This window comes from Microchirus variegatus (genome assembly GCF_963457635.1).
Source record: "Microchirus variegatus genome assembly, chromosome: 6".
Taxonomy (NCBI): domain Eukaryota; kingdom Metazoa; phylum Chordata; class Actinopteri; order Pleuronectiformes; family Soleidae; genus Microchirus; species Microchirus variegatus.
The window spans coordinates 10,839,423-10,864,988 of NC_139807.1; the positions used below are offsets into that span (position 1 = coordinate 10,839,423).

The window sequence follows — 25,566 nt, forward strand, 5'->3', positions numbered from 1 at the left end:
ACCTTCATCACTCTGTATGCATATGCACAGTCGTGCACTAAGCTCTCATGGAAGACGAGATAAACATACCAAACAAGGCAAAGGATGGAAGGCGGCGTGCTTATGTTTTGTCTGCCTCGCTATGTTGTTGCTGTGGTCCTCAGCTTGACTGACACGCTCGATCAAACAACATGACAGGTAGACAGTCGGAACGCCTTGTAGGTTTTCATCTATTAGAATGATATTCAATCATTTCGTGATGGGCTTTCTTTGCCCGAAACCACGCCTTTTATGATGCAAGGTTTGAGTGTCATTCACACTGAAATGTTTTCTTGGTTGAAGTCGCATCAAAATAATTGTCTTGATTTGCCTGGATTTTTCGTCTTTGCAGTGACATTAATAGGGGGCGATGGCACAATGAGGATGACGGTTTTTCCAAGGTTTGTTCGAAAGGATTTGAGCCGCAGATATCCTGGCACGAACTGACGCAATTCTTAGTCTGGACATTATGAAAAATGCATAGCTCTGTGATTCAAGTAAGGCACGCATTGTGTGTCCCTTTGATTGCATGTCCAAGTCCAGGCCACTAAACGGCAATTATGCAGTGATTGGAAAAAAATAGCCCAAGGCTCAAAATATGATAATGAACAACAGCAGAGTGCACATATAGCCCATGTAGTCATTGTTGTTATATACTCAAAACATTTGCATGAGTTCAAAACTATGAGAAAAATGCACATGAGTGTAATTTCCACATCTGATAAATACTCGTATTATTCATGTCATTAAACGTGTTGATCAGCGGCACTTATGTGTGTCGCCTCTGAAAGGCAGCGCGATCGCGATCTCCGTCATCGCCGCATTACAAATATATGTGTTTTATGCTCGTTACGTTCTCCTTTTTCATTCCCCGTCAAGAGATCTTCTCGCGCTGCAGAGAACCATCAAGCGAGGGGGAAATCCATGGAGAGGAATAGAGACAGAAGGAAGTAAAAAGAGAATATATTCGGTGCTATGTGCTGCAGATCAAAAACATGGCAGTCACATGATCAAAGGCATTTGATAATCCTTGAACTACATTTCTCTTTTAATCCTCTAGTGAGAGAAATATATTTTATTGGGTGCACCAGTGTCAGAGTGGCAAACAGGGCTAGAAAAGCAGTATATAGCTGCATGGAATGCAGTTCACTTAGAGTATAGCGTGGCAATTTTGAGGGATCCTAAAAAGACGACAGCATAAAGCCTCCTTATGTGTGTGTGTAGAATGGAGGCTGAGCTGATGGGGGGCTAGAATGTGCCACAAGTCCCTGTCCACTCAGCACTGAATCGCTCTCTTGTTCTTTTCATGGCGCTTGTTGGGGAAGTTGGCTTGTTGAATGTGACCAGACTGCTATATAGTACATCCATGGGGTTTCTGTCCTATCATTATTAAAGAGCGTTGCCTTTCACTTTGAAATTATTTTTTTTCATTTCCCGGGTCAAGTTTTTTTTGCAATGCTTCCCCTGTACTCTCTCTCTCTCTCTCTCTCTCTCTCTCTCAAATAGCCCCTGTGTAAGCACAAATATTTTCCCCCAGGTATGAAAATGACCAATGAAATCACTGCCTCATGAGTCCATTTACTTTGACGTCTTTTAAGTTGTTACTGTTCAACTTGATTCATCCTCTCCGGGGCCTCATTATATGTATTTCACTTGTTTTCTTCTAAAACGTTTGGACTTAATATACCTAATGCCCAGGGTTTTTTTTATACTCACTACATAGGGGTACAGCTCCAGCCCTTCATAGACTTGTGTCTGACTGTGTCTTTATTGAGCCTCAGAGGGGGATCTTCGGTATAATTTATTTACATATTATATGATGTTAATAGTAAAACAAACACCAGTGTAAAAATACCCTTACGCATCTGATACATGAAACAGACTCCGAGTTGACTGATATTTCTTACCCTAAATATTAATTACACCTTGCAATTAGAACTCTACACTTCACAGACCATATCAATGTCTGGGTAGAGGCAAGCCTCGGACTGAAGGGGTAAAGCCACAGCAGACACAATCGTTGCCAAATCGGTATGTCTCCAACAAAATCAGACGAAGAAACATCATGTTTCAGTTATCAGAAAACACATTTTGTTACATAGCATACCGCAGCGTTCTCTGGGCCTCATCAAGTTTCGGTAACCTCCCCAAAAGACAAAAACGTCAATATGCGGTGTAATCCAAGGACCTCTGTCACAAGCCTTGTCAATATTGTTTCCCTATCGGATGTAAAATGTCCCAGACCAAAGGTGAATTGAAAAATGACAGGTTCCCTTTCTTTTCTCCCCTCTTTTATTTGTTTTTCCATCAATCGTTCCTTTCCTATCATCATCATCATCACATTTGTGTTCTGCATAATCACAAATATAAGAGTTATGAATGCTCATGAAGGCACTTTTTTATTTCTCGTGCTCATTAAACATAAATGATCGGCATCACCGTTTACATTTGTGAATTACTCTGTATCGTGTGACAAAGGGACACAACATGCATGTAAATGAATTCAATGATTTGTTCCACTCAAAGACACAGCATAGCAGCAACAATAATAATAATAAATAAATACATAAAAAAAACAGCTGTAATAAATAAAATAAAGCACCAGTAATTATAGCCGGGGGATATCTTTGTATTGTGGTTGTGTGTCCCACAGACGGAGCAGGATTTAAATTATCTATGGTGGGTATCAAGCTTGAACATTATACATATTATATATGTAAACATTTATGTCTTTATTATCATAAGAAAACATCAAATTTCCTTGGTAAATCTGTGGATATAGACATGTATCTACATTTGTATTTCAAGCTGTTTAGAGGGATTGATAAGTTATAAAATTAGTGTCAGTTTTCTCTTCACAAGTCTCAGTTCTTGGCTTGAGCAAAAATCGTCTTCGTAGCGTAGCTCATGTTATAATTAACCAGACCGAGACTTGTCCTTTGTTGTGTTTTGTATACGGCGGGAATAAAAGTAAATATTATGATTATAATTGCATCATAAATCATAAGTCACAGAGTTGCGACGGCACCGTCTAGAACCATGGCCGTGTGTTTTTTTTCTCCCCTATGGAAATGATGCCATCAACATGAACGCACGGTTTTGCGTCCTCGCGCGCAAAACACACATGACAGCAGCACATTATATCCCTGTCCCCAAAGAAAGTATTTCATACATATTGGTCACATCAATTAAGATATGATGATTATATACTCAACCTGTAGGGAAAATTGTATCTACAAATTCCATCATCTCATCAAGACCCATTTATTCATCTATATTTCATGTCATAGCGTTTATGCTACAGTGAATGCTGGGCCTCTTTCTTTTTTTTTTTTTTTCTTGGCGAGGTGTTCTCCTTCTGCCATGAAATATAGATGTTAGGAGTCGGGAGAGTTCAGTGTCTCATCTGTCCTGGTGATACCATACGGCAGCCATTAATTGTGTCAGGGAGCATCAGACTTACCACAGGCGCATAATTGGATGTGAGGACATAACTGAAGGCACCTGCTTGGAAAATGAACATGGCCTTCCCAGGAGGGAGCCCCATCATAGTTGTCCAAGAAGTTTTCAGAGCCTATCTACCTCCCTGCTGTGTTTGCCTCACCCATGGCTGTTCTGATTTGTCACTAAGGTCAACTCAAGATGGTGTCTCGATTCCTGTTTTTTTTTTTAATGAAAGAATTGCGAGTATGCAAATGCTTTGGATCTTTGCATAATCACAAGCGGTGCAACCATCTGTTGTTGGCTTGTTGACATACCTTGTGTGTCCTTTTTAATGGTGTTTTCTTGTTTCCTGAGTGATGTATTGGTGTATTAACAATGGGATAATCATTTAACTACAAAAGAAAACCTACACGCTCAGACATGCACACAAAAGTCCCAACATATGGTCAGTGAAATCTTCTGACAAAGAGGGATTTATAATCTTTGTAGACGCAGTCGTAAAAAATAAAATAAAAAAACACATGAGTGCATTCCCTCTCCCATGTTGTTAGATATTGTCACGAGGAAGATTTAAAAATACGACTAAACACCGAAGCTGTGGTTTTCGGATTAGTGGTCAGCAAAGATGGTGGTAGGCTGAGTGCGGCACTTAACCCCCTTATTACAAAATTGCTAATGGCATAGACCAGGAAAATAAGCTGCAACTTCTGCCACAGAACATTTTGCTGGAAGACGTCCTTTCCTGAAAAAAAACATGTCGCTGATAATGTGTTTTTCTTGTAGAATCTGAGCCAGACAGCGGAGACGTCTTTTAACCCAGCGCCCCCCATTTGTCCCCATAAGGTAAGCTCATAAGTTTATTTTCATCATGTGGACAAACAACATTATGTGGAATAATTGATATAATTTAAGCCTTTCATGGTCTTCTCAAGGTTGTTTTTGTTTTGCTTAGAAAATGCATATTTGTAAATTAGCTCTGTATAATGTCAAGCCCTGTCTCGTTTTTCTTACAATCCACTTTTCAATTCACCATGTTTTTTTTTTTTTTTTTTAAAGAGTCAGAGAATATGCAAATCAATGCATCAAGGAATCCAAAATGGAAATATCTAAATCTCTGAAATAAGTTTCTTTTAATTGTTTTCTTTGTGTCCCTGCTCTCTCTGCCTCACACTGTTCTGTTATGATTCAATATTCATTTGACATGAGGTGAGAAGGGCAGATTTATTCAATGCTAATTAGTCCTGTACATGCACAGTAAAAAGATCCATCCGTTTCTCTGATGCTCTCAAGTCATCTCCATATTCTGAAGTAACTCTCCCCTCTAACCCCTGCATGCCTTCTGCAAATGTGATAATGTGTTAGGGAGTGAAATTCACACAATTTCAGTTCACTTAGCACCAAACGTGTCAAAAATGCCCGTGTCCTTTTCTGGATGAATGGCTGATGGTGTGATGGAGAGTGCCTTATTGCAAAAAGTGAACCTTGGTGAAAGGAGTGCAGTGGAAGGAAGCTGTCAGACAGCCTGTCATAAACTGTTCCAAGCCCAACACCACTCTACATGTCTAATGCAACGCAAGTTATCTACAATGACTTTGGTGGCACTGAAAGCTGTCGACGGTCGCCGGGACAGTAATTAATAATAAAATATCACGCTCCACCCCCAACTCTCACGTCAAAGCCAATCAGCCTTTGTTCGTTAGACTGTCGATGTAAAAGTGCACTGAGTGACTTTGACCTGAACCCTTAGATACCCTTAGTCATAGATTAGTTACCAATAGGATGTTGTGGAACGCACAGTATCTGCGTCCCATATTATTCAATATCAACTTTTTAATCATTTAAATCCTTATAGTTGGGACTCTTTGGCCCTACCAGTCGCCAAAGTGTGAAAAAAGATGACTCACTCATATTTTTTGTGGTCCTCTTCAGTCTGAGTACAGGAGATAAAACATGCGATGTTGACTTCCGCGCTCACTGGGACGCCACAATGCACTAAATTCCTGGAATTGTTTTCTCATGGAGCTCCGCTTTGTCCGTAAAACAAGCGAGAGTGCTTGCGACGGCAACGACATCCGGAAACCGGAAGTCCGCAAAAAAAGTTCTATTCTTGGCTCCACAGTGCAGCACAGAGTTCTACACAAACTTCCAGCCTCAGAGGATTTATCTGTCCAGTGGATACATGTTATATATGACGGCAATGTGCCTGCTAGAGCCTGCAAATGATCACTTTTCCAAATGCTAACTGCTGTTAGCTCCCAGTAGCCTCTGTGGCTAATGTCATTTCCTGTCCCTTAAGTTTTGTTTTATTTTATCGTATTCTTTTTTAAGGTGGACCTAAAGAGATACTACTAAACCGAGCGTTGTGAACAGGGCTGTTTTGGCAGTGTGATTGAACTGCTGTGGTGCTTTATCCTTATGGTATTTTGACCAAATCATGTCTCAGACATGTTCATCAGGACACCATCGGTGTTTAACTTGGAGAAATAGGGTATAATATGGGACCTTTAAATCATGTAATTTACGACTGCCACATTTTCCGTCTTATTCTCCGAGTCTCTGATTCACTACACTTTCACACAGCTGATCAGTGCTGATGTAATGGGGAACACCATGGGTTTGCAGATCATGTTATTCACGTTTTAGCTGTTAGCAGCGGAACATAATCTCCCTCTAGTCAGCTCACATTAGTTTTCATGATCCGCACCACCCCAATATGTGCAGCGAATGCATTGGGCCAGCTGGGGTAATTTAGTATGTCAGTCAGCTCAGGAGGCTGGTAAAATGAGTAAATGGCTGAATGTGATTTATATGAAAAGAATATTCTGATTATAATGGCTCTTAGAATAGAATATCCTCTGTCTTTTTACACTTCTCTTCATCTGCATTGTGCACATCCCCCAGACAGATAGTGCAATGAACAGAGGGCTTTTAAACTGACTGCTCTGTGATTATATTAAGAGTGTGAGAGCGAGGAAAGAGAGGGGAGGGAGGAGATTGGGTGCCCAGGCACTAAGTATATATAATTGCTTCTTGACACATTGGCCAAATTCTGCAGTGCCAGGATCTGAGCGAAGATGATTAACGGCTGTCCGAGTGGGTGGGCACTGCAGGTTGTTTAGGGCCTTTGGTTTCCATAGTAATCCTGCTCTTAAGGCCATATATTGCATACTGGAAATCCCAAAGGTCCACACATTGTTAAACCACAATTATTACTCACATGGTGAGAGCATTGTCTGTCCACCGCAAACTCTCTTACTCACCCACCAAGCAGCTTTTCTCTCCTTTTCCCTTTATTTTTCCTCTATTTCTCTTAAATTGTCCCCTTTTTTCGCTGGCAAGGAGACAAAGGGTGAAAATCGTGTGTTCTGTGAATAATTGATGAGTGGGCTCACCTCAGAGCGTGATTACAGTACAGCAGTCAGGGTAAGAGGTGAGGGCAGGATCATATTTCTGACACTTAGCTTTAGGTGGTAGAAAATTTGTGTGTTTTTCACAAGGTTTTTTTTTTTTTTTTTCAGACTGTACCTCATGAATAAGAGCAGTTCATTATTGCGCTACAAGACAGGAATTAATGTGAACAAAGATGTGAGTAGTGTGTGTACACATGCATATTTATGCTCAGAACATTATGTAGAAATGTGTACCACAGGTGGCAAATCAAAACTTTTAATATATTTGTGTAAAACACATATTATTTTATTTTATTTTACATTATTCAACATTTGGTTATGGGCTCTTTAATATTGTGTGCTCTCCATGTGTACATGTGCATGCGTGCCTAAGTGCATGTATGTGTACAATGCAACCTAGTTAGGTGACAGATGGAGAAGGCAATGGGTGGGGGTGGGGATCAAGGACCTCTGATCATATGAGGCCTGCACTGTAGGTTTTTTTTTTCTTTTCTGCCAGCTCTGAAATTGCTCAGATAAACCCTAAACTATTCAACTCCAGGTTGCCATTTCACAGTCTTATAGTCCATGTCACATAACTATATAATATATACAATAGAATTGCTAGTCAGGCACAATGCTTCTTGTAGCACATTTTTACTTTCTAAAGTTCAACGAGAACACAATTGTAAACAAATTGCCACAGGTACAATCCCAACGAGATCAAGCAGAATTATTTATTTTGTTCATTTAATAAACTAAGGAACGCTACGGAATAAGCAAATCTTAATGATGATTCATTCTGTATAACAAAAGAAAAAACCCCCTCCGGCATCCAAACAAGAGGCTGGTCATGCAGCAATTAAGTTTAGTTAAAGGCGTTGAGCAGAGAATGGCTGTTTGGCCAGGCATCTTCCTGGAAAAATGTGCTTTCACATGCACATGGTTGCATATGCAAGAGCACAGACACACACACACACACACACGTTCACTCACTCGGCCCTTCTCACATACGTATACACGCGTTGTGTTTGAGGTAAATGTGATCAAAGAAGACAAGCAGCAACAACCGACGGCTCCATCAGGTTGCCCCGGGTTGAAGTGATGGCCATCATCAAACAAGTAATCCTTTGTGACTGAAAAAAAAAAAAAAAAAAAAAAAAGACAACCCAAAAGGTCATTTGTGACCTCTGGGACCAGTGGTGTGCAGCATCTGTCACTACCAAGCACCACATGTCTGTGTCAAATAGCAAAAGGTATGCACAGCGATATAAAGGCAACAGGCTGACATCCACATAGGTAGCATCACTGTCACATTTGCACAAACACAGTCTCCTGGTTTATATACAGAATAACCCACATGCCGTGTTGTGTATGAGGTTTATATATGGTTTAATAACTTCAAGAGCTGGTCACAGTATATTTTTAATACGATTCCAGTACTTTTTAAGGCCACGTGTGAATGTCATTTGACAGGGAATTGGAATCTTTATCCAATGCAAACAAGAGTATGTCTTATCCTTTCAGATAACATATGGGAACAATCAGATTTATCCAAAACATAGGGATGAGAGATTATATTTTAAGCATGTCATTCAGTGATTTCACTGTGCAATGCTCTTCCTATAATATTTTATAATCCTCACAGGAATCTCTACAATAAATGGCCCCAATATTTGATACAACACACCCCTTGTCACACAACTCCCACAACAAGGGTTAATGGCCTGAGAAATTCAGGGAAAATTGATGAAGGATTTTTTTCAGCCGGCTCCCCCGTGCTCATATGTCTGCATCAGAGCGCACACCTCCACGTGGAACAAATCGATAATATTCCATTTCTAACCAACTTCTCCTTTTCTGAATGGTGAAATCTAATCTTCATGGACACCCTAACAAATTGGATATCCTGACAGCTGCATTAGCAAAACCAAAAAAAAACAAACAAACGTGTTATGATGAGATATGACATGGGGTGTTTCCGTAAAAAAAAAGAAAAATAGATTGCAGAAAATTGCATATCTGAATAAACTTTAATTCAGAATTCTCTCAAAGTGGAAATCTGTAGTATTTCCCATGTCTCCTACACCACATTTTCTCCCTCCCTCCCTCCCTCTCTCTCTCTCTCTCTTTCACACTTGCTGTCCTTTCCTCTCACTTGCCACAGCCTATCATTCCACTACACCCAGCTAAACCAATCAGGGATTTGAGGGCCTCACTTTCAATCAATTACCACCCAAATCAGAGCAGAGGCCTTTGATATAGAATCATTTGTCAAATCAGTGCAGATGGCTGGGGGCAGGTACCCCTGTGCCATGGGCCACATCCACGTGGAAATCTCTGCTTGAGGTCGGCTCCCCGCCTGTTCCCCTAACCTATTAATGGAAAGTCATTTTGCGCTCCAGGACTGCAGTCCAGCTGCCTGGGCCCATAGATCGCTAATGTATAAGCATCTTAACCTGACCAGTGAATATTATCATGTAAAAATAATGATCCAAACTTTTTTTTTTCTTTCTTACAGACTTTAGTTGTTCTTACTTGAGCTGTTTGCACAAAACGTGCACTTTCAAAATGCAATACCAGTGCATAGCGAATTACCTGCTGCAACAGCAACAAAAACATATCCTGTTGTTCGTCCTCTGAAGCAGAAAACCCAGACGTACCCATTAGGAATGCAGATTGTGCCATCAAAAACAGACTCGTGTGAAAGAAAAAATACAGTAGGAACAATATAAGGAGTGGGTATCACAGTTGCAAGTCTGATAATAGGACCTGAGGTACATACGCGGGTGCTAATTGTGTGTGAATAGTTTTTTTTCCTACATTCTAATATTATATATTGTATATTACATGCAAATTAAAGTGCAAATGAAGATGACAGAGTGACAGATATAATGTAAATGATGCTGTCAACAAGTACCGTGTAAAGAAAAGTATTCTGAGATGAAAGAAACAACATAAAAGTAATTATTATTTCTTCAGAGTACATTTCTAAAAATGTTTACCTTGGGCGCTGTTCCGTGTAAATCAGGGGTTCTCAAAGTTTTGATACCTGAGGGCCAATTTAGGAACCCAACATTGGACTGAGGGCCGCCAAAGGAAAAAAACGGAAAAAAAAACAGAAAGAAATCCGATTTGTGATCATTTTATTGACCAGATTGCAGTTCTACATTTTAGCGTTAAGTGATATAAGCATTAATATAATAACGCTTTATAATTTACTGGGTAATTATCCAGTATTTTTTGCCATTGTTCTTATCTTCTAATTACAGGTTAATACCAAGTAACACATTTCTGTTACCATATATTTACTGGGTAAATAGCTAGTAATTGGGGGCTGTAGCTACCTGCTTATTACCAGCTTATAACCTAATAATACACTAGTATTAGTGTTATAATACCCAGTATTTTTGTTTACACTTATTGGTCTGTATCCAGTAATGTCCAATAAACATTTAACAAGCTTAGTAGCTCCTGGATTAAAACTATCAACTGTAATTCATTGTGGGGCCGCCAGAAATGTTTCTGCGGGCCACCATTGGCCCCAGGGGCCGCACTTTGAGAACCAATGGTGTAAATGAACTGCACGCAATAGTTAAATGTTGCAGCTATATTTGGAGCAGTATGTTCTACATGTTGACATCTACTGTATCACAATGTACAGTGCGTTGTCGAAATGTCACCAATAACAATTCTTCCCTGTTCCGCGTGCATGATAACACTGTGAATATAGTGACAATATTTGTCTTAGATTCATTTTCCAGGCTTAGGAGGAAAAACTGTTTCCTGCTGCTGAGCTGGTGTTGGATATGTTATACCTTAAGTCTGGCAAACAACCAAACTATTTGATCCAAATTAAAGAGAGAAAAGTGTATTGCTTGCATGTCAGTACTGTGAATTTATGAAATATAGTCCTCGCACTGCAATTCATTAGGCTTTCTCGTGTGGATTTTTTTATTTATTTCTTATTTGATGCAGCCAATATACTCGAGAGTCGGTTCCATTTCACAGCAATTACCAAATCCAACCTTACTTTTTCAGGTCAAGGTCTGTTATATTTATATTATTTCTTTATTTTATTTATTGAATTCATTTATTTAATTTGCTCGGCCTCTGCTGCTCTGGCTAAAAGGTGCACAATAGCGGTGCGGGATTCGTTTGCTGATCATTATTGATTCGCTGAAAGATGCCAAAAGCAGAGACAGAGACTGCTGCTGCGATACTGACATTACAAAAGAGTACTTGGCTTATTTGTTTTGGTTTTGTCTAAATGAAGGGCAGTCAGCAGTAAAGCTTTAAGCTTTAGCTAGAGTTAGCTCACATACAGTGTGCACTCAAGTGCATTCAATACAGTAGGTAACCAGTAGTGTGTATTATCTTAATTTGATTTTCTTTATGTTAAACTATTCATTGAGAATGAGGTTTACAAACTTTAAACCACACATTTTCGAGAAAACTTTGCTTTCAATTCATGTGACCCTATTTGAAACTTAACATATGTTCATTTTGCTTATTCTAATGCAGAATGAGACACAGCCATTTAACATCTTTCAGCATAGGTGGCAAAAAATAATTGATGTAGTCAACAGGTATTTGACGCGAAATTCACAGGTGAAGGTGCAGGGACTGGTGGCATCAGAGTTTTTTTTTTTTCCTTTTTCCTTTTCCCGCCGTGATTTCACCAGTCAAGCATTTCTAACACTTGGACAATAAGTAAATTATTTTCACTGCCATTGATTTTCCTGGCCATGCTGTTGACATGTAATTGTTTGCCATTAGAAGAAAACTGTGCCGTTAGATTTCCATGTTTAATGACTTAAACAAAGCCTCTGAGGCATCATTAGTTTGCACAATGATGCAGCCCGAAAGAGATTGTCTTTGGAAAAAAAGATCTCCAAAGTTAAGGGCGAACAGAACTTGTGTCCTCAGGTGATCTGGCCTGTCAAAACCAGAATACAATACAAAAAATATGCATATATATATATATATATGGTTTGGGTTCCAAAACACCAAAGCTTCAATTTATAGAGCATTAATCATAAAACGTGTGGGATTCATGGTTACGCCTTAGTTATGAAAGAGCTTCTTTTAATGATTTTATTCATGAGTAAAATATTATACAGTGCCTTCATATTTCAATGCTGCGTCCTGGGCTCTTATTTTATTCCCCCCCCCCCTTCCAAAATATTATAAATCAATGCAGTGCTGTGGGACGACTGAATACCAGCCCTCTCAGTTCTCTGCGTAAGTTGTCTGTGGTGTTTGATATACATTATTTTAGAATCTGTTTTCAGATCAGTGTGGCAAAACTCAAAAAAATAAAAAGGTGCCCGAATTAGAAATGAGACAAAAAAAAACAACCTCCCAAGGAATCAGTGACTGCAAGCAAAGTAACTCAAACAACCTGAGGGGACAGTAGATATCTGCAAACACACCTAAAGCCCCGTTTTGAAGCAATCAACATATTCATCAGAAAGCTGCACTCATCTGTTCTCCTTGTTCTCCATATTTATAGCCATATCGTATAAGCTGAACGCTTCTCGAACTGCGTTGTTTTAATTCACGATACAGGTTTTCTTGAATGTCACCACACCATTGTTTTAGGAAGAGAATGTGTTATTTTAACCCCATGCATGCACACGTCGGTTGTGTTTACCGCAAACGTGTCTTGTCAAGAATATATTGTGATTTTTCGAGCTGCTTTCAACTCGGACTTCAAGGAGAAAAATAAAAGGTCAAAAGAACAGTGGTGCTGCCACCCACGTCTTCCTGTGCAATTACCGAGGCACAAAGGCAGTTAATTAATGTGCAAAGTTTCTATAACTAACATGCAATATTTTATTCTCACTGTGCAGTGTTTATTATTTTTGCATGATACCTTACACAAATTTTAGTAGTTTTTTTTAATATATATATAATCGTGTTGCCGCTCGGTTCATATACTGTGAAAGGTGAGCTCCAATTTAGTCGTTTGCTCCTTTTAGAGTCGATGTTAAGATTGTACTCTTTGATGTTAAAGCCATTAACGGGCCTCCCTCCACATTATTTAGCAGAGATTTTAACGATACGTGATAATGAGTTTTCATCAGCTCATCAGGTCAGCGGCTATACTGGCTGTCCCCAGGCCAAGTGGTGGGGTGATTTTAGGAGAACATTCAAAACATATTTGCATAGAATATCTTTTAAAATCCAGTAGCATGGTGACACTTTCCCTCTGTTCTTAATTGTACAGTTTCTAATTGTATTCATTCGTATTGTATTGGTTTATTGGTTTTCCTTACTGTTTTATTGAGTATTTTACTCCTGATAAATTGTCCAGAGTTGCTGTATGTACTGTATTCTGGATAATTCATTGCAACAGAGTGAGCATGTCAATTATTGACCTCCTCCAAGGAGGTACATGTTTTCGCTAAAGTTTGTTTGTTTTTTTGTGTCTGACTGTCTCAAAATGTCAGAGACGGACTTGGATGAAATTCACGAAAATGGCCGCAATGGAACCAAGAACAAGTGGTTCAATTTTGGGCGTGATCCATAGGATGTATTTTGTAGGCACTGAGCTGCTCTTGGCGGAGGTCCGTGCTCTCCCAGTGCTTTTCTAGTGTTTCTAATGTGATGGATGCAGAACTGGGAAAATTCAAATCTTAAAAAAGCCAGTAACGAGGATGGAAACTTTAGAATAAATATTAACATTATGGATCAGGCGGCAGCTTCTCCTTCCATATTTAATGTGCAGCAAACACAAACACAGTGCTTCCCTGCAGTAGAATGTATACATCATGTCCTGCCTCCTGCATACTGCAGCCCGGCACCTCCCCTCACCTCCCCTCACCTGCATGTTTCAAAAGTTCTCCTGTGAATGCGTCTGACCCCCGAGACACTCCCACTGCATTTGCCGTGTGCAAGGTAAACTCTGGAATGAGAATGTCTTGTGAGAGGCGTCTCAATGCACTGTCGCTCTGCTTTATAAAATACTCTGTATGTTGTGCATCATTGCCAAAACACTGTTCACACTAAAGTCAATGCCATCTTGTAATTTTACTCAGGATTGACACTAAGAAAAGACACGATTCCATGACACCGATTTGAATATCTGTGAAATGCCTTATATCACTTTAGGCACAAACACACATATTTAATAATAACAGAAGAAAGACGCAGTTTAGAAATGATTACAAGCATGCAAACTCTTCAGGCAAGAGCATGCTGCATTACTCAGGATATGTTTTCTTTCTCACCCTCTTCCTTTGCATATTTCACACCAGTGTAGTCTTTGGAGACGCAAGTCATACTGAGCGAATTTGACTCATAGTGATAAAAGGGCATAAATATGTGTGTGTGTGTGGGGGGGGGAAACATAACCAGCAGATGACCTTATTATACTCAGTTTGTACCATCCAGTAGCAATATTGCCTTTGTTTGTCATTATTGCCACCCGCCATTACTGTGAGAGGGGGAGGAATATCAATTCCACAAGGAGGACCTCTGACAAAATGTTATAGACCCCCCCCATCATGTGAGAAACATCTCTACCCCTCTGAGTGGGTGAATATGTCTGTATTTGACTACTTATGGATATTCAGTGGAAGAGCACTGAGCAGGTCCTGTTGTAATAAGCCATTTACCAATGCAGAGTAGCACTATGTGTAGTGAGAACATATGTTATTGCTCTTGACTGTGGCCAGAGAAACAGCAAGAGGTTTGGGGGGGAAAAGGCAAATGGGGACTGGCCTCCTGCAGCACATATTTGTCCTCTACAAAGATATTATTATGACTGCTGCTCAGCGGTGGAACAGGAGGAGAAATTACCCTGGCAGTGAGGAGAAGGTTGGGTTTGGTGATGGTGATGGACCCCAGTTGGTTGAGGCAGACTGTGAAAGAGAGACAGCTCTGTGCTCGGTGTGGCATTTGAATCACATCACTGACACACTTTTAACAGACTGTGCTGCCAGAAAAACTGACATCAACATATTTGAGGAGGACATGCACGAAGCAAACGGGGGATGTGACTGTGAGCCTCGCGTCTCTGCGCTTTATCAATGTTTTACCGAGACTTTTTCTTTGACTGTCTTTGCAAGCGATATTGCCTTGTTCTTACTTGAGAGCTGGCAGTAAGAGAAACAAGTCCTCAATAGTTTAACGTTTGGAATACTCTGGGCTGTGTATGTTATACACGTTAGTTAAAATTGTTCATACATAGTAAAGATTTTTTTAAGATTGGACCTGCATCTTGTGTATATACAGTATATATATATACAATATTATATAATATTATTTTCTGCGAACCAAGAGGGTGAATAACCTTCTTGCTCAGCTTTCACATCCATATGTATTACCTGAGAAAATATTCATGGCGTTGACATTGGTCTCACTGGAGAAAGTGGTAAAAGTAATGTCTCTTCCTGAATATTGACTGTGTTTACTGTTAATATTTCATTGGTCCCAGCAGTGTTCAAAGTACTTATTTTGCCCTGTGTGCATTGGATGCTACTGGCATTAACCATTCCTGTCTCTGCATACGCAGTGGCCAACTTTATATAAATATAAATATATTTATATAAATATATACATACATATATATATATATATATGTAAATACATATCTGCTGTCCTATATCACATTGTTTTCTTCAGCTTCTACGACTTAGAAAAGTCAACACATGACAAAGAAAAATAAAGATAAATGTTATTTATTAGGATTTACTTGTTGAATGTTCTATAGATTAATGTCATGTTGTTAATGATAAAATTAGTGAATACTAAACAACTTGTCAACTTAAACTATTTCAGTTCATTTTAATTCGTAGTTCTACTGATAATCTCACATTAACGCTATGTAGCCCGGCCATTCAGTTCAACAGTTCACAAATGCTGCACACTACAGCTTTAAACTATACTCTTTAAGGAAAATCAAATACAAAAAACTGTATATTGATTTTTCTAAAGGAGGATGGTTTATGTATTATTATTATTATTATTATTATTATGAGATACAGTCATATTTGTGAGACAGGCAGAAGCGATGACACGACTGTTTGATTTACAACCAACATTAAATGTTGTACACACATTCCAGTTATCTCTCATAAATATGATCTCTTAATGCATACATTGATTTATGCGTTGCGGTCAGATTACATATAGCCCTACACATGCAGTGTTATCGAGGTGTTGGAGCTATCAACATTGCAGTATAATGTTTTAATACCTAAATATTAATATCACGTAAACAATATAAAAATGTCGTCGCGGCACGGCACAGTTTTTTGTTGTTGTTGTTGTTGGTTTTTTTTAAAAATAAAGTTTCACAATCACCTTTGAGAAATCCTCATGCTTGTGAATGCACTTTAAGACTGAGGTGAAATCGGCTGAATGACATAACAGCGAACCACTTGGCTCTCGGCTGCGTGTTTTAAATTTAAGTCAGAAGCAATTCCTTTCCAAGGCGCTCATTTCCATGAATGATGTGAGAATCATTAATCTGCATCATCACAGTGCTTTTGTGTTCGTCGGTGAATGACAATGATCTGGGCTCGTTGCTTTCAAACACGAGCCTGTGGTGCAGTATGTCATTGCACATCACGATCTATGGACAATGCCTCTGCCAGTCTCAATGAAAGAACTGTCAGGCTTTTCCAGTGGGAGAAGATCCATGCACACTATTAGGAAATCGTGATAAATTGAAGTTTTGACACATCAAGGGGCTGCCCATTCTTTTCTCCGCCATGTTTTTCTCTTTGACAGTACACTTAATGGTCACTTCATTATTCGCACCTTCTTGGTAACGCAGCAGCCTCTGCCTTCAAGACAATGACTAAATCCATTGTGAGTCTTTTCACCAGCAGAGAAGAAGACAACCAAAGAGCTGTCCAGTTAAACCTGGCAGCTTCTGGCATCTGTCGTCGTCCTATCAATCACTTCCCCCTTTTTTTTTACTTGACTGATTTTGATCCAAGGTGTCCTAATCAGTAAAACCAGCATGCTATGACAGATGGAGACAAAATGTTGATTTAAAATATTGCAGAAGATTTGGTAGACATTTAATCCACCATTAAAAAACTAGAACTCCGAGCAACAACAACATATCAACTCTCATAAATGATGCAGATGATCAAAATTGTACGTGAACATCAGCAGCAAAGGGGGTTGTATTCTAAAAGCTAAAGCCTACTTTAAAGATTCCTCCAGTGCTTTTTTTTCCAACCCTAGTTGAAATGATCGATACATGGATGTAAACCAAGTTTAATCATAATACACAGTGGCATTGAAACTACATTATTGCACCCTTCTTCCCCATGATGGGTAAAGCCAATGTTTTTTTGGTCTTTTCTCTTCTGCAGCTTAACTATAACAGTACACATTAGACAAATTCAAATGTTTTTTTTAATGTTGTGTAGCAAACGTACTGTTTCTGAATCACGTACTCTCTTCATGTATCCTTGAGGTTTATCCTTGAGCCAGCAGCAACATCTAATCAGTGCAGCCAATCTCCATTGCTTGTAGCTGCACTTTAACAGAACCAAATCGCACCAAAAACATATGGACTATAACATGATATACAAAGGCGGCTGATATTGGCTGCTGCAGCTGGGACTTTTTTTCTGTCCCGTCGAATAATATCTCTGCTTTGTCTGGCTGGGGCCAAACAGGACAACACATTGTGTGTTTGTAATGTGTTCTCTTTATAGGTCTGGATATTGTTATGCATTAATAATGTTATCATCGTCATCACGTGTGACAGCTGCACCAGATGTTCTATTACCCAACAAGACTTTTTCCTCACGATGACTCATGTTTTATTATCAGTCGACCTCTAGTGGTCATAGTTATGGGGAAAAGGAGGAAGTGAAGAGATTTATTATAAAGAGCAACAAGGTCTTTAGTTGGTTTTGAAAGATTGGTCGACAAAACACAAGGGGGGTTGACAGAGGATACTTCCCCCCCCCCCCATTTGAAACCAATTGTCATTCTTAGTTCGTGTCTTTATGACCGTTTTGCACATTTATCATTGTAACCATGAAACAGAAAGCCCTCTAACCTTTAGATAATGAACCCAGTATGAACTTTTCAAAGAAATTAACCATCATTTAAAGTTGCCCAAGCCATGACTGTTCACAAAGAAAATAAAGACAATTGTGTGCTAAAGCCTGGCTACACGGCGGAGTAGTGGCTAGCACTGTTACCTCCCAGCAAGAAGGGTAATATTGTCCGTTTCTGTATGGATTTTGCATTCTTGTAAGTATGTTGCTGTTTTTTTTTTCTTCCTGGGTACTCTTGTGTACCCTGCCTTTTCACCCTATGTGAGTTGGGATTGGCTCCATCTCCCCTGTGACCCTCATGTGGATGATACAGATTGTTTTGCAGGAAACAGCCCAATGACTGCCAGACCTTTGAGTCTTCATGATATGTTTGCCTCTATAAATAAAACCAGCATTGTTGCTGACCATTGGCGCCCTTTATTTTGACAGAGGACTGATTTTCAACTACTTTCCCTATACTTTTTTATTTTTAGCACAATAATGTATCATTACCTCAAGATTGTTCCTGGAAATTACACCAATGAGCTGCACACTCCCCCCAGACCACAGCCTAATACAACACTTCTGCGATGAGGGACATTGGGGACAGTGGGATGTTCACAGCATTCGCACACCACTGCAAAACTGCAAAAACTATGCTGTCAAGTGAGTGTAGATCAAAATGTAATGTAATATTTCTGCCACCTTGTTGAATCGATGCCTCACACAAAGGTTGTTTCTGAGGGTCGAATATGGGCCTGCACAGTATAACGGCGTGCTCCATAATACATTGTCAAAGAGTATATTTACAGCACGGCTAAAGAACTGCACTTTAGTCTGATACCTCCGGTTCAAATATCCTTCCTGGCGTCTTAGTATAGATACCATGACATCCTGATTTTGCATAGCAGTAAAGATTAATGTAGCTCTTAGAGGCTGGTGTGACACTTTCAAAACAGCTTCCCTTGGTGCAGTCTGGCGCAAGAGGGGGTGAGCAGGCGATGAGCGATGTGGGTAAAGAGAGCCCCACTCTTCCCGAGTTTGTCATGTATCTTCACTTAGTAAAGTATATGTAACCCTCCTTAACATCTCTTCTGAATCGAGATCTGTTTCGAGCCGTTTGATGCCGTTTGATGTCGGCTAAGACGTGAAACAAGTAATGGAGGGGCGAGAAACCATGTCTTCTCTTAAACTGGCGTTGCACCCAACCACCCCCCCCACCTCACCTCCCTTATATCTATCCTCATCTTTTAGCATATGAATGATCAGCTGTAAGTGATAATTATTGAGTTATATGTCACAGCATTGTGAAGGATGTCCTTCAACTCGCGTCTGCTTTCAAGGGACAGCTTGACAAAACTCACTTTGAATTTGGTTGAAAGCATGTCTAATTGAATTTTGATACGTAATTAAATCAAGCAATAAATCAGCCCAGATCCCACTGCAACTGACAATTCAACACTCCTGAGCACCACCAGCTAATTATGATGAAGTTATTATCCCAGCCAAAGGGAATAGCACTATGAAGCTCCTTCTGCATCATCTCGAATGTGTTTGACTGGAATTTGCTCAACCTTGAGGAAAGGACATCTCTCATATTAAGGATCCACAAGATCCGATAAATGTCACTTGCTCAGTTGGAAATGCATCCAGGTTGAAACATTGTCCCACTTTAACTGAGGTGATTACTTGGAGCATTTCATAGCAGTGACTCCCTTGCATGCATAAGCACACCAAGCCAGAAAGTGTCTGTTGTGATATAAGTCACCAATTACAGATGGTAGTCATTTCTGTCAATAATCCCTCGATGTGTAGGATGTGGCTATATTGATTTAACATGGATTCAGAGCACCATCCTCATCATGTGGTTCCAAGTCTCGTACGCTTAATCAATTACACCCCTGAGATTTAAGTATGCTTTAGCTGACACTGTGCATGTAATCTCAAGAAATAAGGTGTTAAATTAAGTCTAATTATAACTTTTGCAGCTATGTGTCATGTCGTACTCATTTAATACCTTTACCAGGAATACAAATTGGTGTGTCAGTCAAGACGGGCACTGCATTTTAATTCCAAGTTCCATGAAAAATTCAGAGGGTAGTTATGACTGCCACATGATCCTTGTGACCAGATATGTAGAAATTAATTCAACTACTTTTAATCATCAGACTGCTTGAAAATGGGAAAACATTTGACAAACGCATAAGTAAATGAGAAATGGCAAATTTCTCCCGACTTCTCAGATGATAGGAGATCTACTCTATGGTTTTCATAAGTAAATCTTCTGCTACAATTACTGGAGTGGCCTCCTACTGTATAATTTGATGAGCAAAGAGAACAGTGGTGAAGTTTTTTAATTATTATGCCACTTGGGGATTCTGACAGAATTGACACAGAGAGGGAGGGGGGGGTCCACGCTACAGCTGCCTTCCCTTTTTCTCTTTTTTTTTTTTCCTTCTTTTCCCCCCCAATCCACCCAATGTATCAGGCCAAATGAAACAGCAAAAGGTTATAGTGTGGAGTAATTAACAGCAGCTAGCCTAATGAAATCAGGTGGGGCCACTACACTGGTATAATCAATACCTCACTAAGAGTGAAGCAAGGTGTGGAGGGGAGGGGGGGGGTTTGTCCAGGGAGAACACATTTATATACACAGACCACTTAATAATAATAAGCTGATGAAAAGGCAACATGTTGTCCGCTTGTAAATCAAACTGGGTTCGAACAAACGGTGACATTATTGCTGTCTAGTAATTGTGTTAGTGGAAAGTTGCTCCTCGTGCACACTCGAGAAGTGTGCAGGATTTACACCAATGTGTGGTTTGCAAAGAGGGTTTCCCCTTTATTGAATGTCAATAAATTCATCAATGCGCTTTGGACAACTGAACACCGGTGCACGGGGAAATGGGAATTCTATTTATCTATAGCTTCACTTAAGTATATTGAAGACTTTATTAGCCCCTTTTGATGAGGAGGTGTTTTGTTTGCAACAGTTTTATCACACTGTCTAAGACAGAACTGGTTTGCCAGAAGTATAAGGCATGTATACTACTACACACATAGTACGTGAGCTCTGCCCACTGATTCTGGGTTGAGACACTTGCGTCTCTTGCACCCGCACACACGAGCGGACTTGTTTCACTTCCAAGTTTTCTACTGTGGATGTTTGTATTACACATGCACAAAATGCCTGCATTTGTGCAATTGTGACACAACCTCCCGACAGTGCATTCATTGCTTTGCTGTTGATGAATGAGGGTGCATTTATCTCATGTGGATGGCCACTTGGTAGCAGGCCACATGCTTTTCTTACTTTCCTAGCCTCTCAAAAACAAGTTAATCCGCAGACCGCGATGCTGCGCTGACACTTACGGAATACAGAGCAACACAAGACAAAGTCCATCTCGACCATTATTTTCACCAACTTCTTCCACAGAGACTAGTTAAATTGAAAAGGAGCACTTTGGTGAGCCTCACCAATGAACCCAGAGTCCGAGTCATAACAAAATGTGAAATACGCAAGCGTGAGCTTTGGCAGCTCGAGAGACTGTGGCTATAGCTGGCATCATGCTTCCTGTATCTTTGCCCCATTGGCTGTCCCTCGCCACATTCAAAAAGGTATTTACATTGCAAAATATATAACTATATAAGAGGCTGCAGAGACAGGAGCAGCAGATCTTATCAGAGTTAAACTATTAGGAACACAAGGTCCCAGGAGATGTCGAGTTCAACGCTCAGTGTTCGGATGTTCTAAATATAAACATAGTGGAATATTGTAGCTCCCAGTAATTAAATGTCTATTCTGTTCCTTGCAAGCTGACTTCAGTGTCATCAAGTTCACAGAAAAGTGTCAAATCAATTGTAATGTATTATTATTAGTTATTATTATAAATGGGTTGTCCAGATACAATGGTAGTTTTCATTTATTCAGAAGTTGTATCTTGGTTGTAAATAATCAATAAGGAGTAATAATACATTTTCTATGATACATACTTCTGAAAAGTCTTTGCTTGTTCAAGAAAAAAAAAAAAGATAGTAAGGGGAACTTTGTTATAGATGCGAGGTTAATAATCCCCTAAGAGCAAGGCAGTTACAGTAGTGATTAAATATCTAGTTCTCTCGTAGATGCAGCTGGAATAGTAGTTAAGATTCACCTTTATACTCTAAATGTAAATGTATATGTACAAAGGGAGTTAGATTAACTAGCCTGTGTACAAAAGATGATGGAAAACTAGCTTATTAATATCCACGATTATGTCCACAGTGAGATTTCTTTCTTCCTTCCTCCTGCACACTACAGGCGTTCGTTTTTAACGGAGGATGTAATTTTAGCTACCCTCCAGTCACCTACGCACAGTGAGAAAGAACTCTTACCCTCTGAATATGCCTTTGGATTACAACCCAGCCCCTTCTATCTCTGTGCCAACCTGCCACGACACTGCTTGGAGGGAGAGGTTACTGCAGCGCTTCAACCTGCCTCCAGTTCAGACAGGAGCTATATGAAAGCCCTATTTGAAATCGAAAATATTGTTCTGTGGTTTTCACGAGAGCGTCACGTGTAATTATTTGCACGCGTCGCTTCATACGCTGTGCTACAATAATGTAATACACTAGTTCTTCCCGTTTCACCTAACTACATGTATGGTTTATTGCAGCCACCATGTCGAATCATCGGGATACATTTGGATACAGAAACGGAGCATAATAATGGCTGGCATTTTTAATCAATTATTAATCCGATATTTTAATGATTAGAGTGCCTGGGGTGATCAAAGGCTTTGGTGGTTCGAGCTCTGCTGCCTTTGCTCGCTAAGACATCCTTCTGTACTTTGATGTGGTTCACCAACAAATGCACTTATCTTAAGCATAACTCTCTCTCTCCTGTGTTTGAATGTGGGCGCTTTGAAACAGCTAGTTTGAGAGGCATGCGCGCAGAAAGAAGGTCACTGACCAATCCATACTGAGCACAGAAAAAAAAAAAAAAAAAACCCACTCGTTCGTCGTCTACTGCAATCAGACGTACAACTGCTCTGTCGGATATCATCTTAAGTGTGAGACAACATAGGTCACCTTGCTCACATCCCTCATATGCATTATCATATATTTAATTGGTTGTCAAGGTATCCTAATTTGAGGTTTGTGTCACGAGACGTTGAATAAAACATTACATGGAGAAGAAACAACTGCCTTATGGCAGCCACAAGTTAAATCCCGCTTTAAATGACCAGTCAGTGGATGCAAATTAGTTGCCGCTCAAACTACGCCTGACTTATGTCGGTGTGCTCAAAAAATGCAAAAAGGGAGAAAAAGAAATAGGTTAGTGCTACAGCAGCTGTATCAGTCTGACATGGTGAAGTATACAGTTGTAGAACAGTATAAGTTAAAGTAACATATACATTATATTATATCTAACTTGCTGACTCAGATAGATAGATAGATAGATAGATAGATAGATAGATAGATAGATAGATAGATAGATAGATAGATAGATAGATAGATAGATAGATCGATCGATCGATAGATAGATAGATAGATAGATAGATAGATAGATCGATAGATAGATAGATAGATAGATAGATAGATCGATAGATAGATAGATAGATAGATCGATAGATCGATAGATCGATAGATCGATCGATAGATCGATAGATAGATCGATAGATCGATCGATCGATCGATCGATCTTAGAATTTGTCATATTGGGAAACTTCTTTCTATTTGATTCACGTAGTTGTCCGCCGTAAAGACTTCCTCTGTTTTAGATGAATACTTTGCTCTTGCTAATTCAGTGTCCCCGGGTGAGCAATTATGGCGGGATAATCTGTTGACTTGAACTTGTTTCCCGTTCATTGTTTTACTGTTCCACCCTGGTAGTCCTCTCTGCTGCTCCTCTAAGTGGCTCCTCACTGCCAGAATTCTTCCATTTTCTTTGCAAATCAAGTCATGTACTAAGATTATTATACACAGAACAAAGAAAACAAAATCGGTGATTAAAAATTAAATACTCTTATCTCTCTGAGAGTTATCTCAGTCCCCAGAGAGAGGATGCTGTTTTGCAGGCTTACGGGTGTCTTTTGTTCCCAATTTAGAAGCTTGTCACTGTTTATTGTTAATTTTTGATGCATCATTTGATATTCTGTTCAGTTTCTTCTCTGACATGCAGAGAAAAACCTCTTTATCAAAGTGTCAGTTGTATGGCTTGTGTTGTCAGGGTGTCAAGTTTGCCCTATTATTTACATTTCTGTGGAGAGGGTGTGTATACTCTGCAGCCTGGGTTGATGGTGTGCCAGCTGAGCCGCGGAACTGTGCTGTACAAACTGAGTAAAAAAAAACAAAAAAAAATACATGCTCTTAAATCTTAAATGCAACTGAAAAAGGGGACATATTATGCAAAATCAACTTTTTAATCATTTAAATCCTTATATTTGGGACTCTGGAGGCCCTAATGGTCGGCAAAGTGTGAAAAAAGATGACTCACTCATGTTTTTGTGGTCCTCCTTAGTCCAAGTAAGGGGGATGCGCTAAATCCCTGGAATTGTTGTCTCGCAGAGCTCTGTTTGTCCGTAAAACACGCGAGAGTGCTGGCGAGAGCAACGGTATCTGAAAACCGGAAGTCTGCAAAGTCCGCGAAAAGTTCTATTCTTGGCTCCACAGTGCAGCACAGAGTTCTACACAAACTTCCAGTGGATACATGTTATATATGACGACAATGTGCCTGCTAGAGCCTGCAAATTATCACTTTTCCAAATGCTAACTGCTGTTAGCTCCCAGTAGCCTCTGTGGCTGATCTAATTTCCTGTCCCTTAAGTTCTGTTTTACTTTTTTTTAAGGTGGACATAAAGAGATACTACTAAACCGAGTGTTCTGAACAGGGCTGTTTTGGCAGGGTGATTGAACTGCTGTGGTGCTTCATCCTTATGGTATTTTGACCAAAGCATGTCACAGACATGTTCATTAGGACACCATGGGAACTAGGTTAACTTGGAGAAATAGGGTATAATATGGCATCTTTAAACTCCAAAAATCCACAAACCTGTCAATAGTGAACTCTGGCTTTGACTTGGGGATGTGAAATGACTGTTGTTCTGTCCTTGCAGGAGGCCTGTCCACATGGCAAGATAACTTCCATCAATGTAAGTCTTACTCAGCTCTTTGCTTGCTCTTGCATGCATGTGAACAATCATACTCATCATCATTTCAGGTGTTTAGGATTTTTGCAACAGTGTTACATCAGACACATACACCATACCTGCACGCCGCCACACTGTGAAACCTCATGTCACTTGAACGTGTTCCATTCTGTGGAACAAATTGCGTTTAAGTTGTTGGAATTATGCAACCATAAGGATATGGAAAACCTAGCGAGATCCAACCAGATAAGACATTCAAACATTAACCCAAACAAATGGCACACAAGTGAGGCAAATCTTTTCAGCATCCTTACTATTCGCATTACTGTGAGTTGCAATGAGATTGAGTGCTTGCTTTATAAAGGCTCATTGTGTGTAAGACAAAGAATAAGAAAAGAAAAACCTTGATTCAGAATGTAAATACTATAGCATGGCTGTTCCCTTCATTCACTGTTTTACTGTGTTGGATATTTTTCATTTTATGCCATGTCATCAGTCGCACACATACACTTTGAAAAAAAAAAAAAAGAACATTAAAGTGAAAATTAAATGAAATAAGAGCCCCATGTC

General features: G+C 39.7%; 1 protein-coding gene across 1 annotated transcript in view; it reads left to right on the forward strand.

Moving 5' to 3' along the window:
• Nucleotides 1-25,566, forward strand: part of pcdh11 (protocadherin 11) — a gene marked incomplete at both ends in the record, with an annotated part of 119,804 nt that overhangs the window by 42,238 nt on the left and 52,000 nt on the right. The window contains 2 exons of the mRNA XM_083891153.1: nucleotides 4,246-4,305; nucleotides 24,964-24,999. Coding sequence (XP_083747279.1) covers nucleotides 4,246-4,305; nucleotides 24,964-24,999 — 96 coding nt within the window. The remainder of the gene's footprint in view (nucleotides 1-4,245; nucleotides 4,306-24,963; nucleotides 25,000-25,566) is intronic.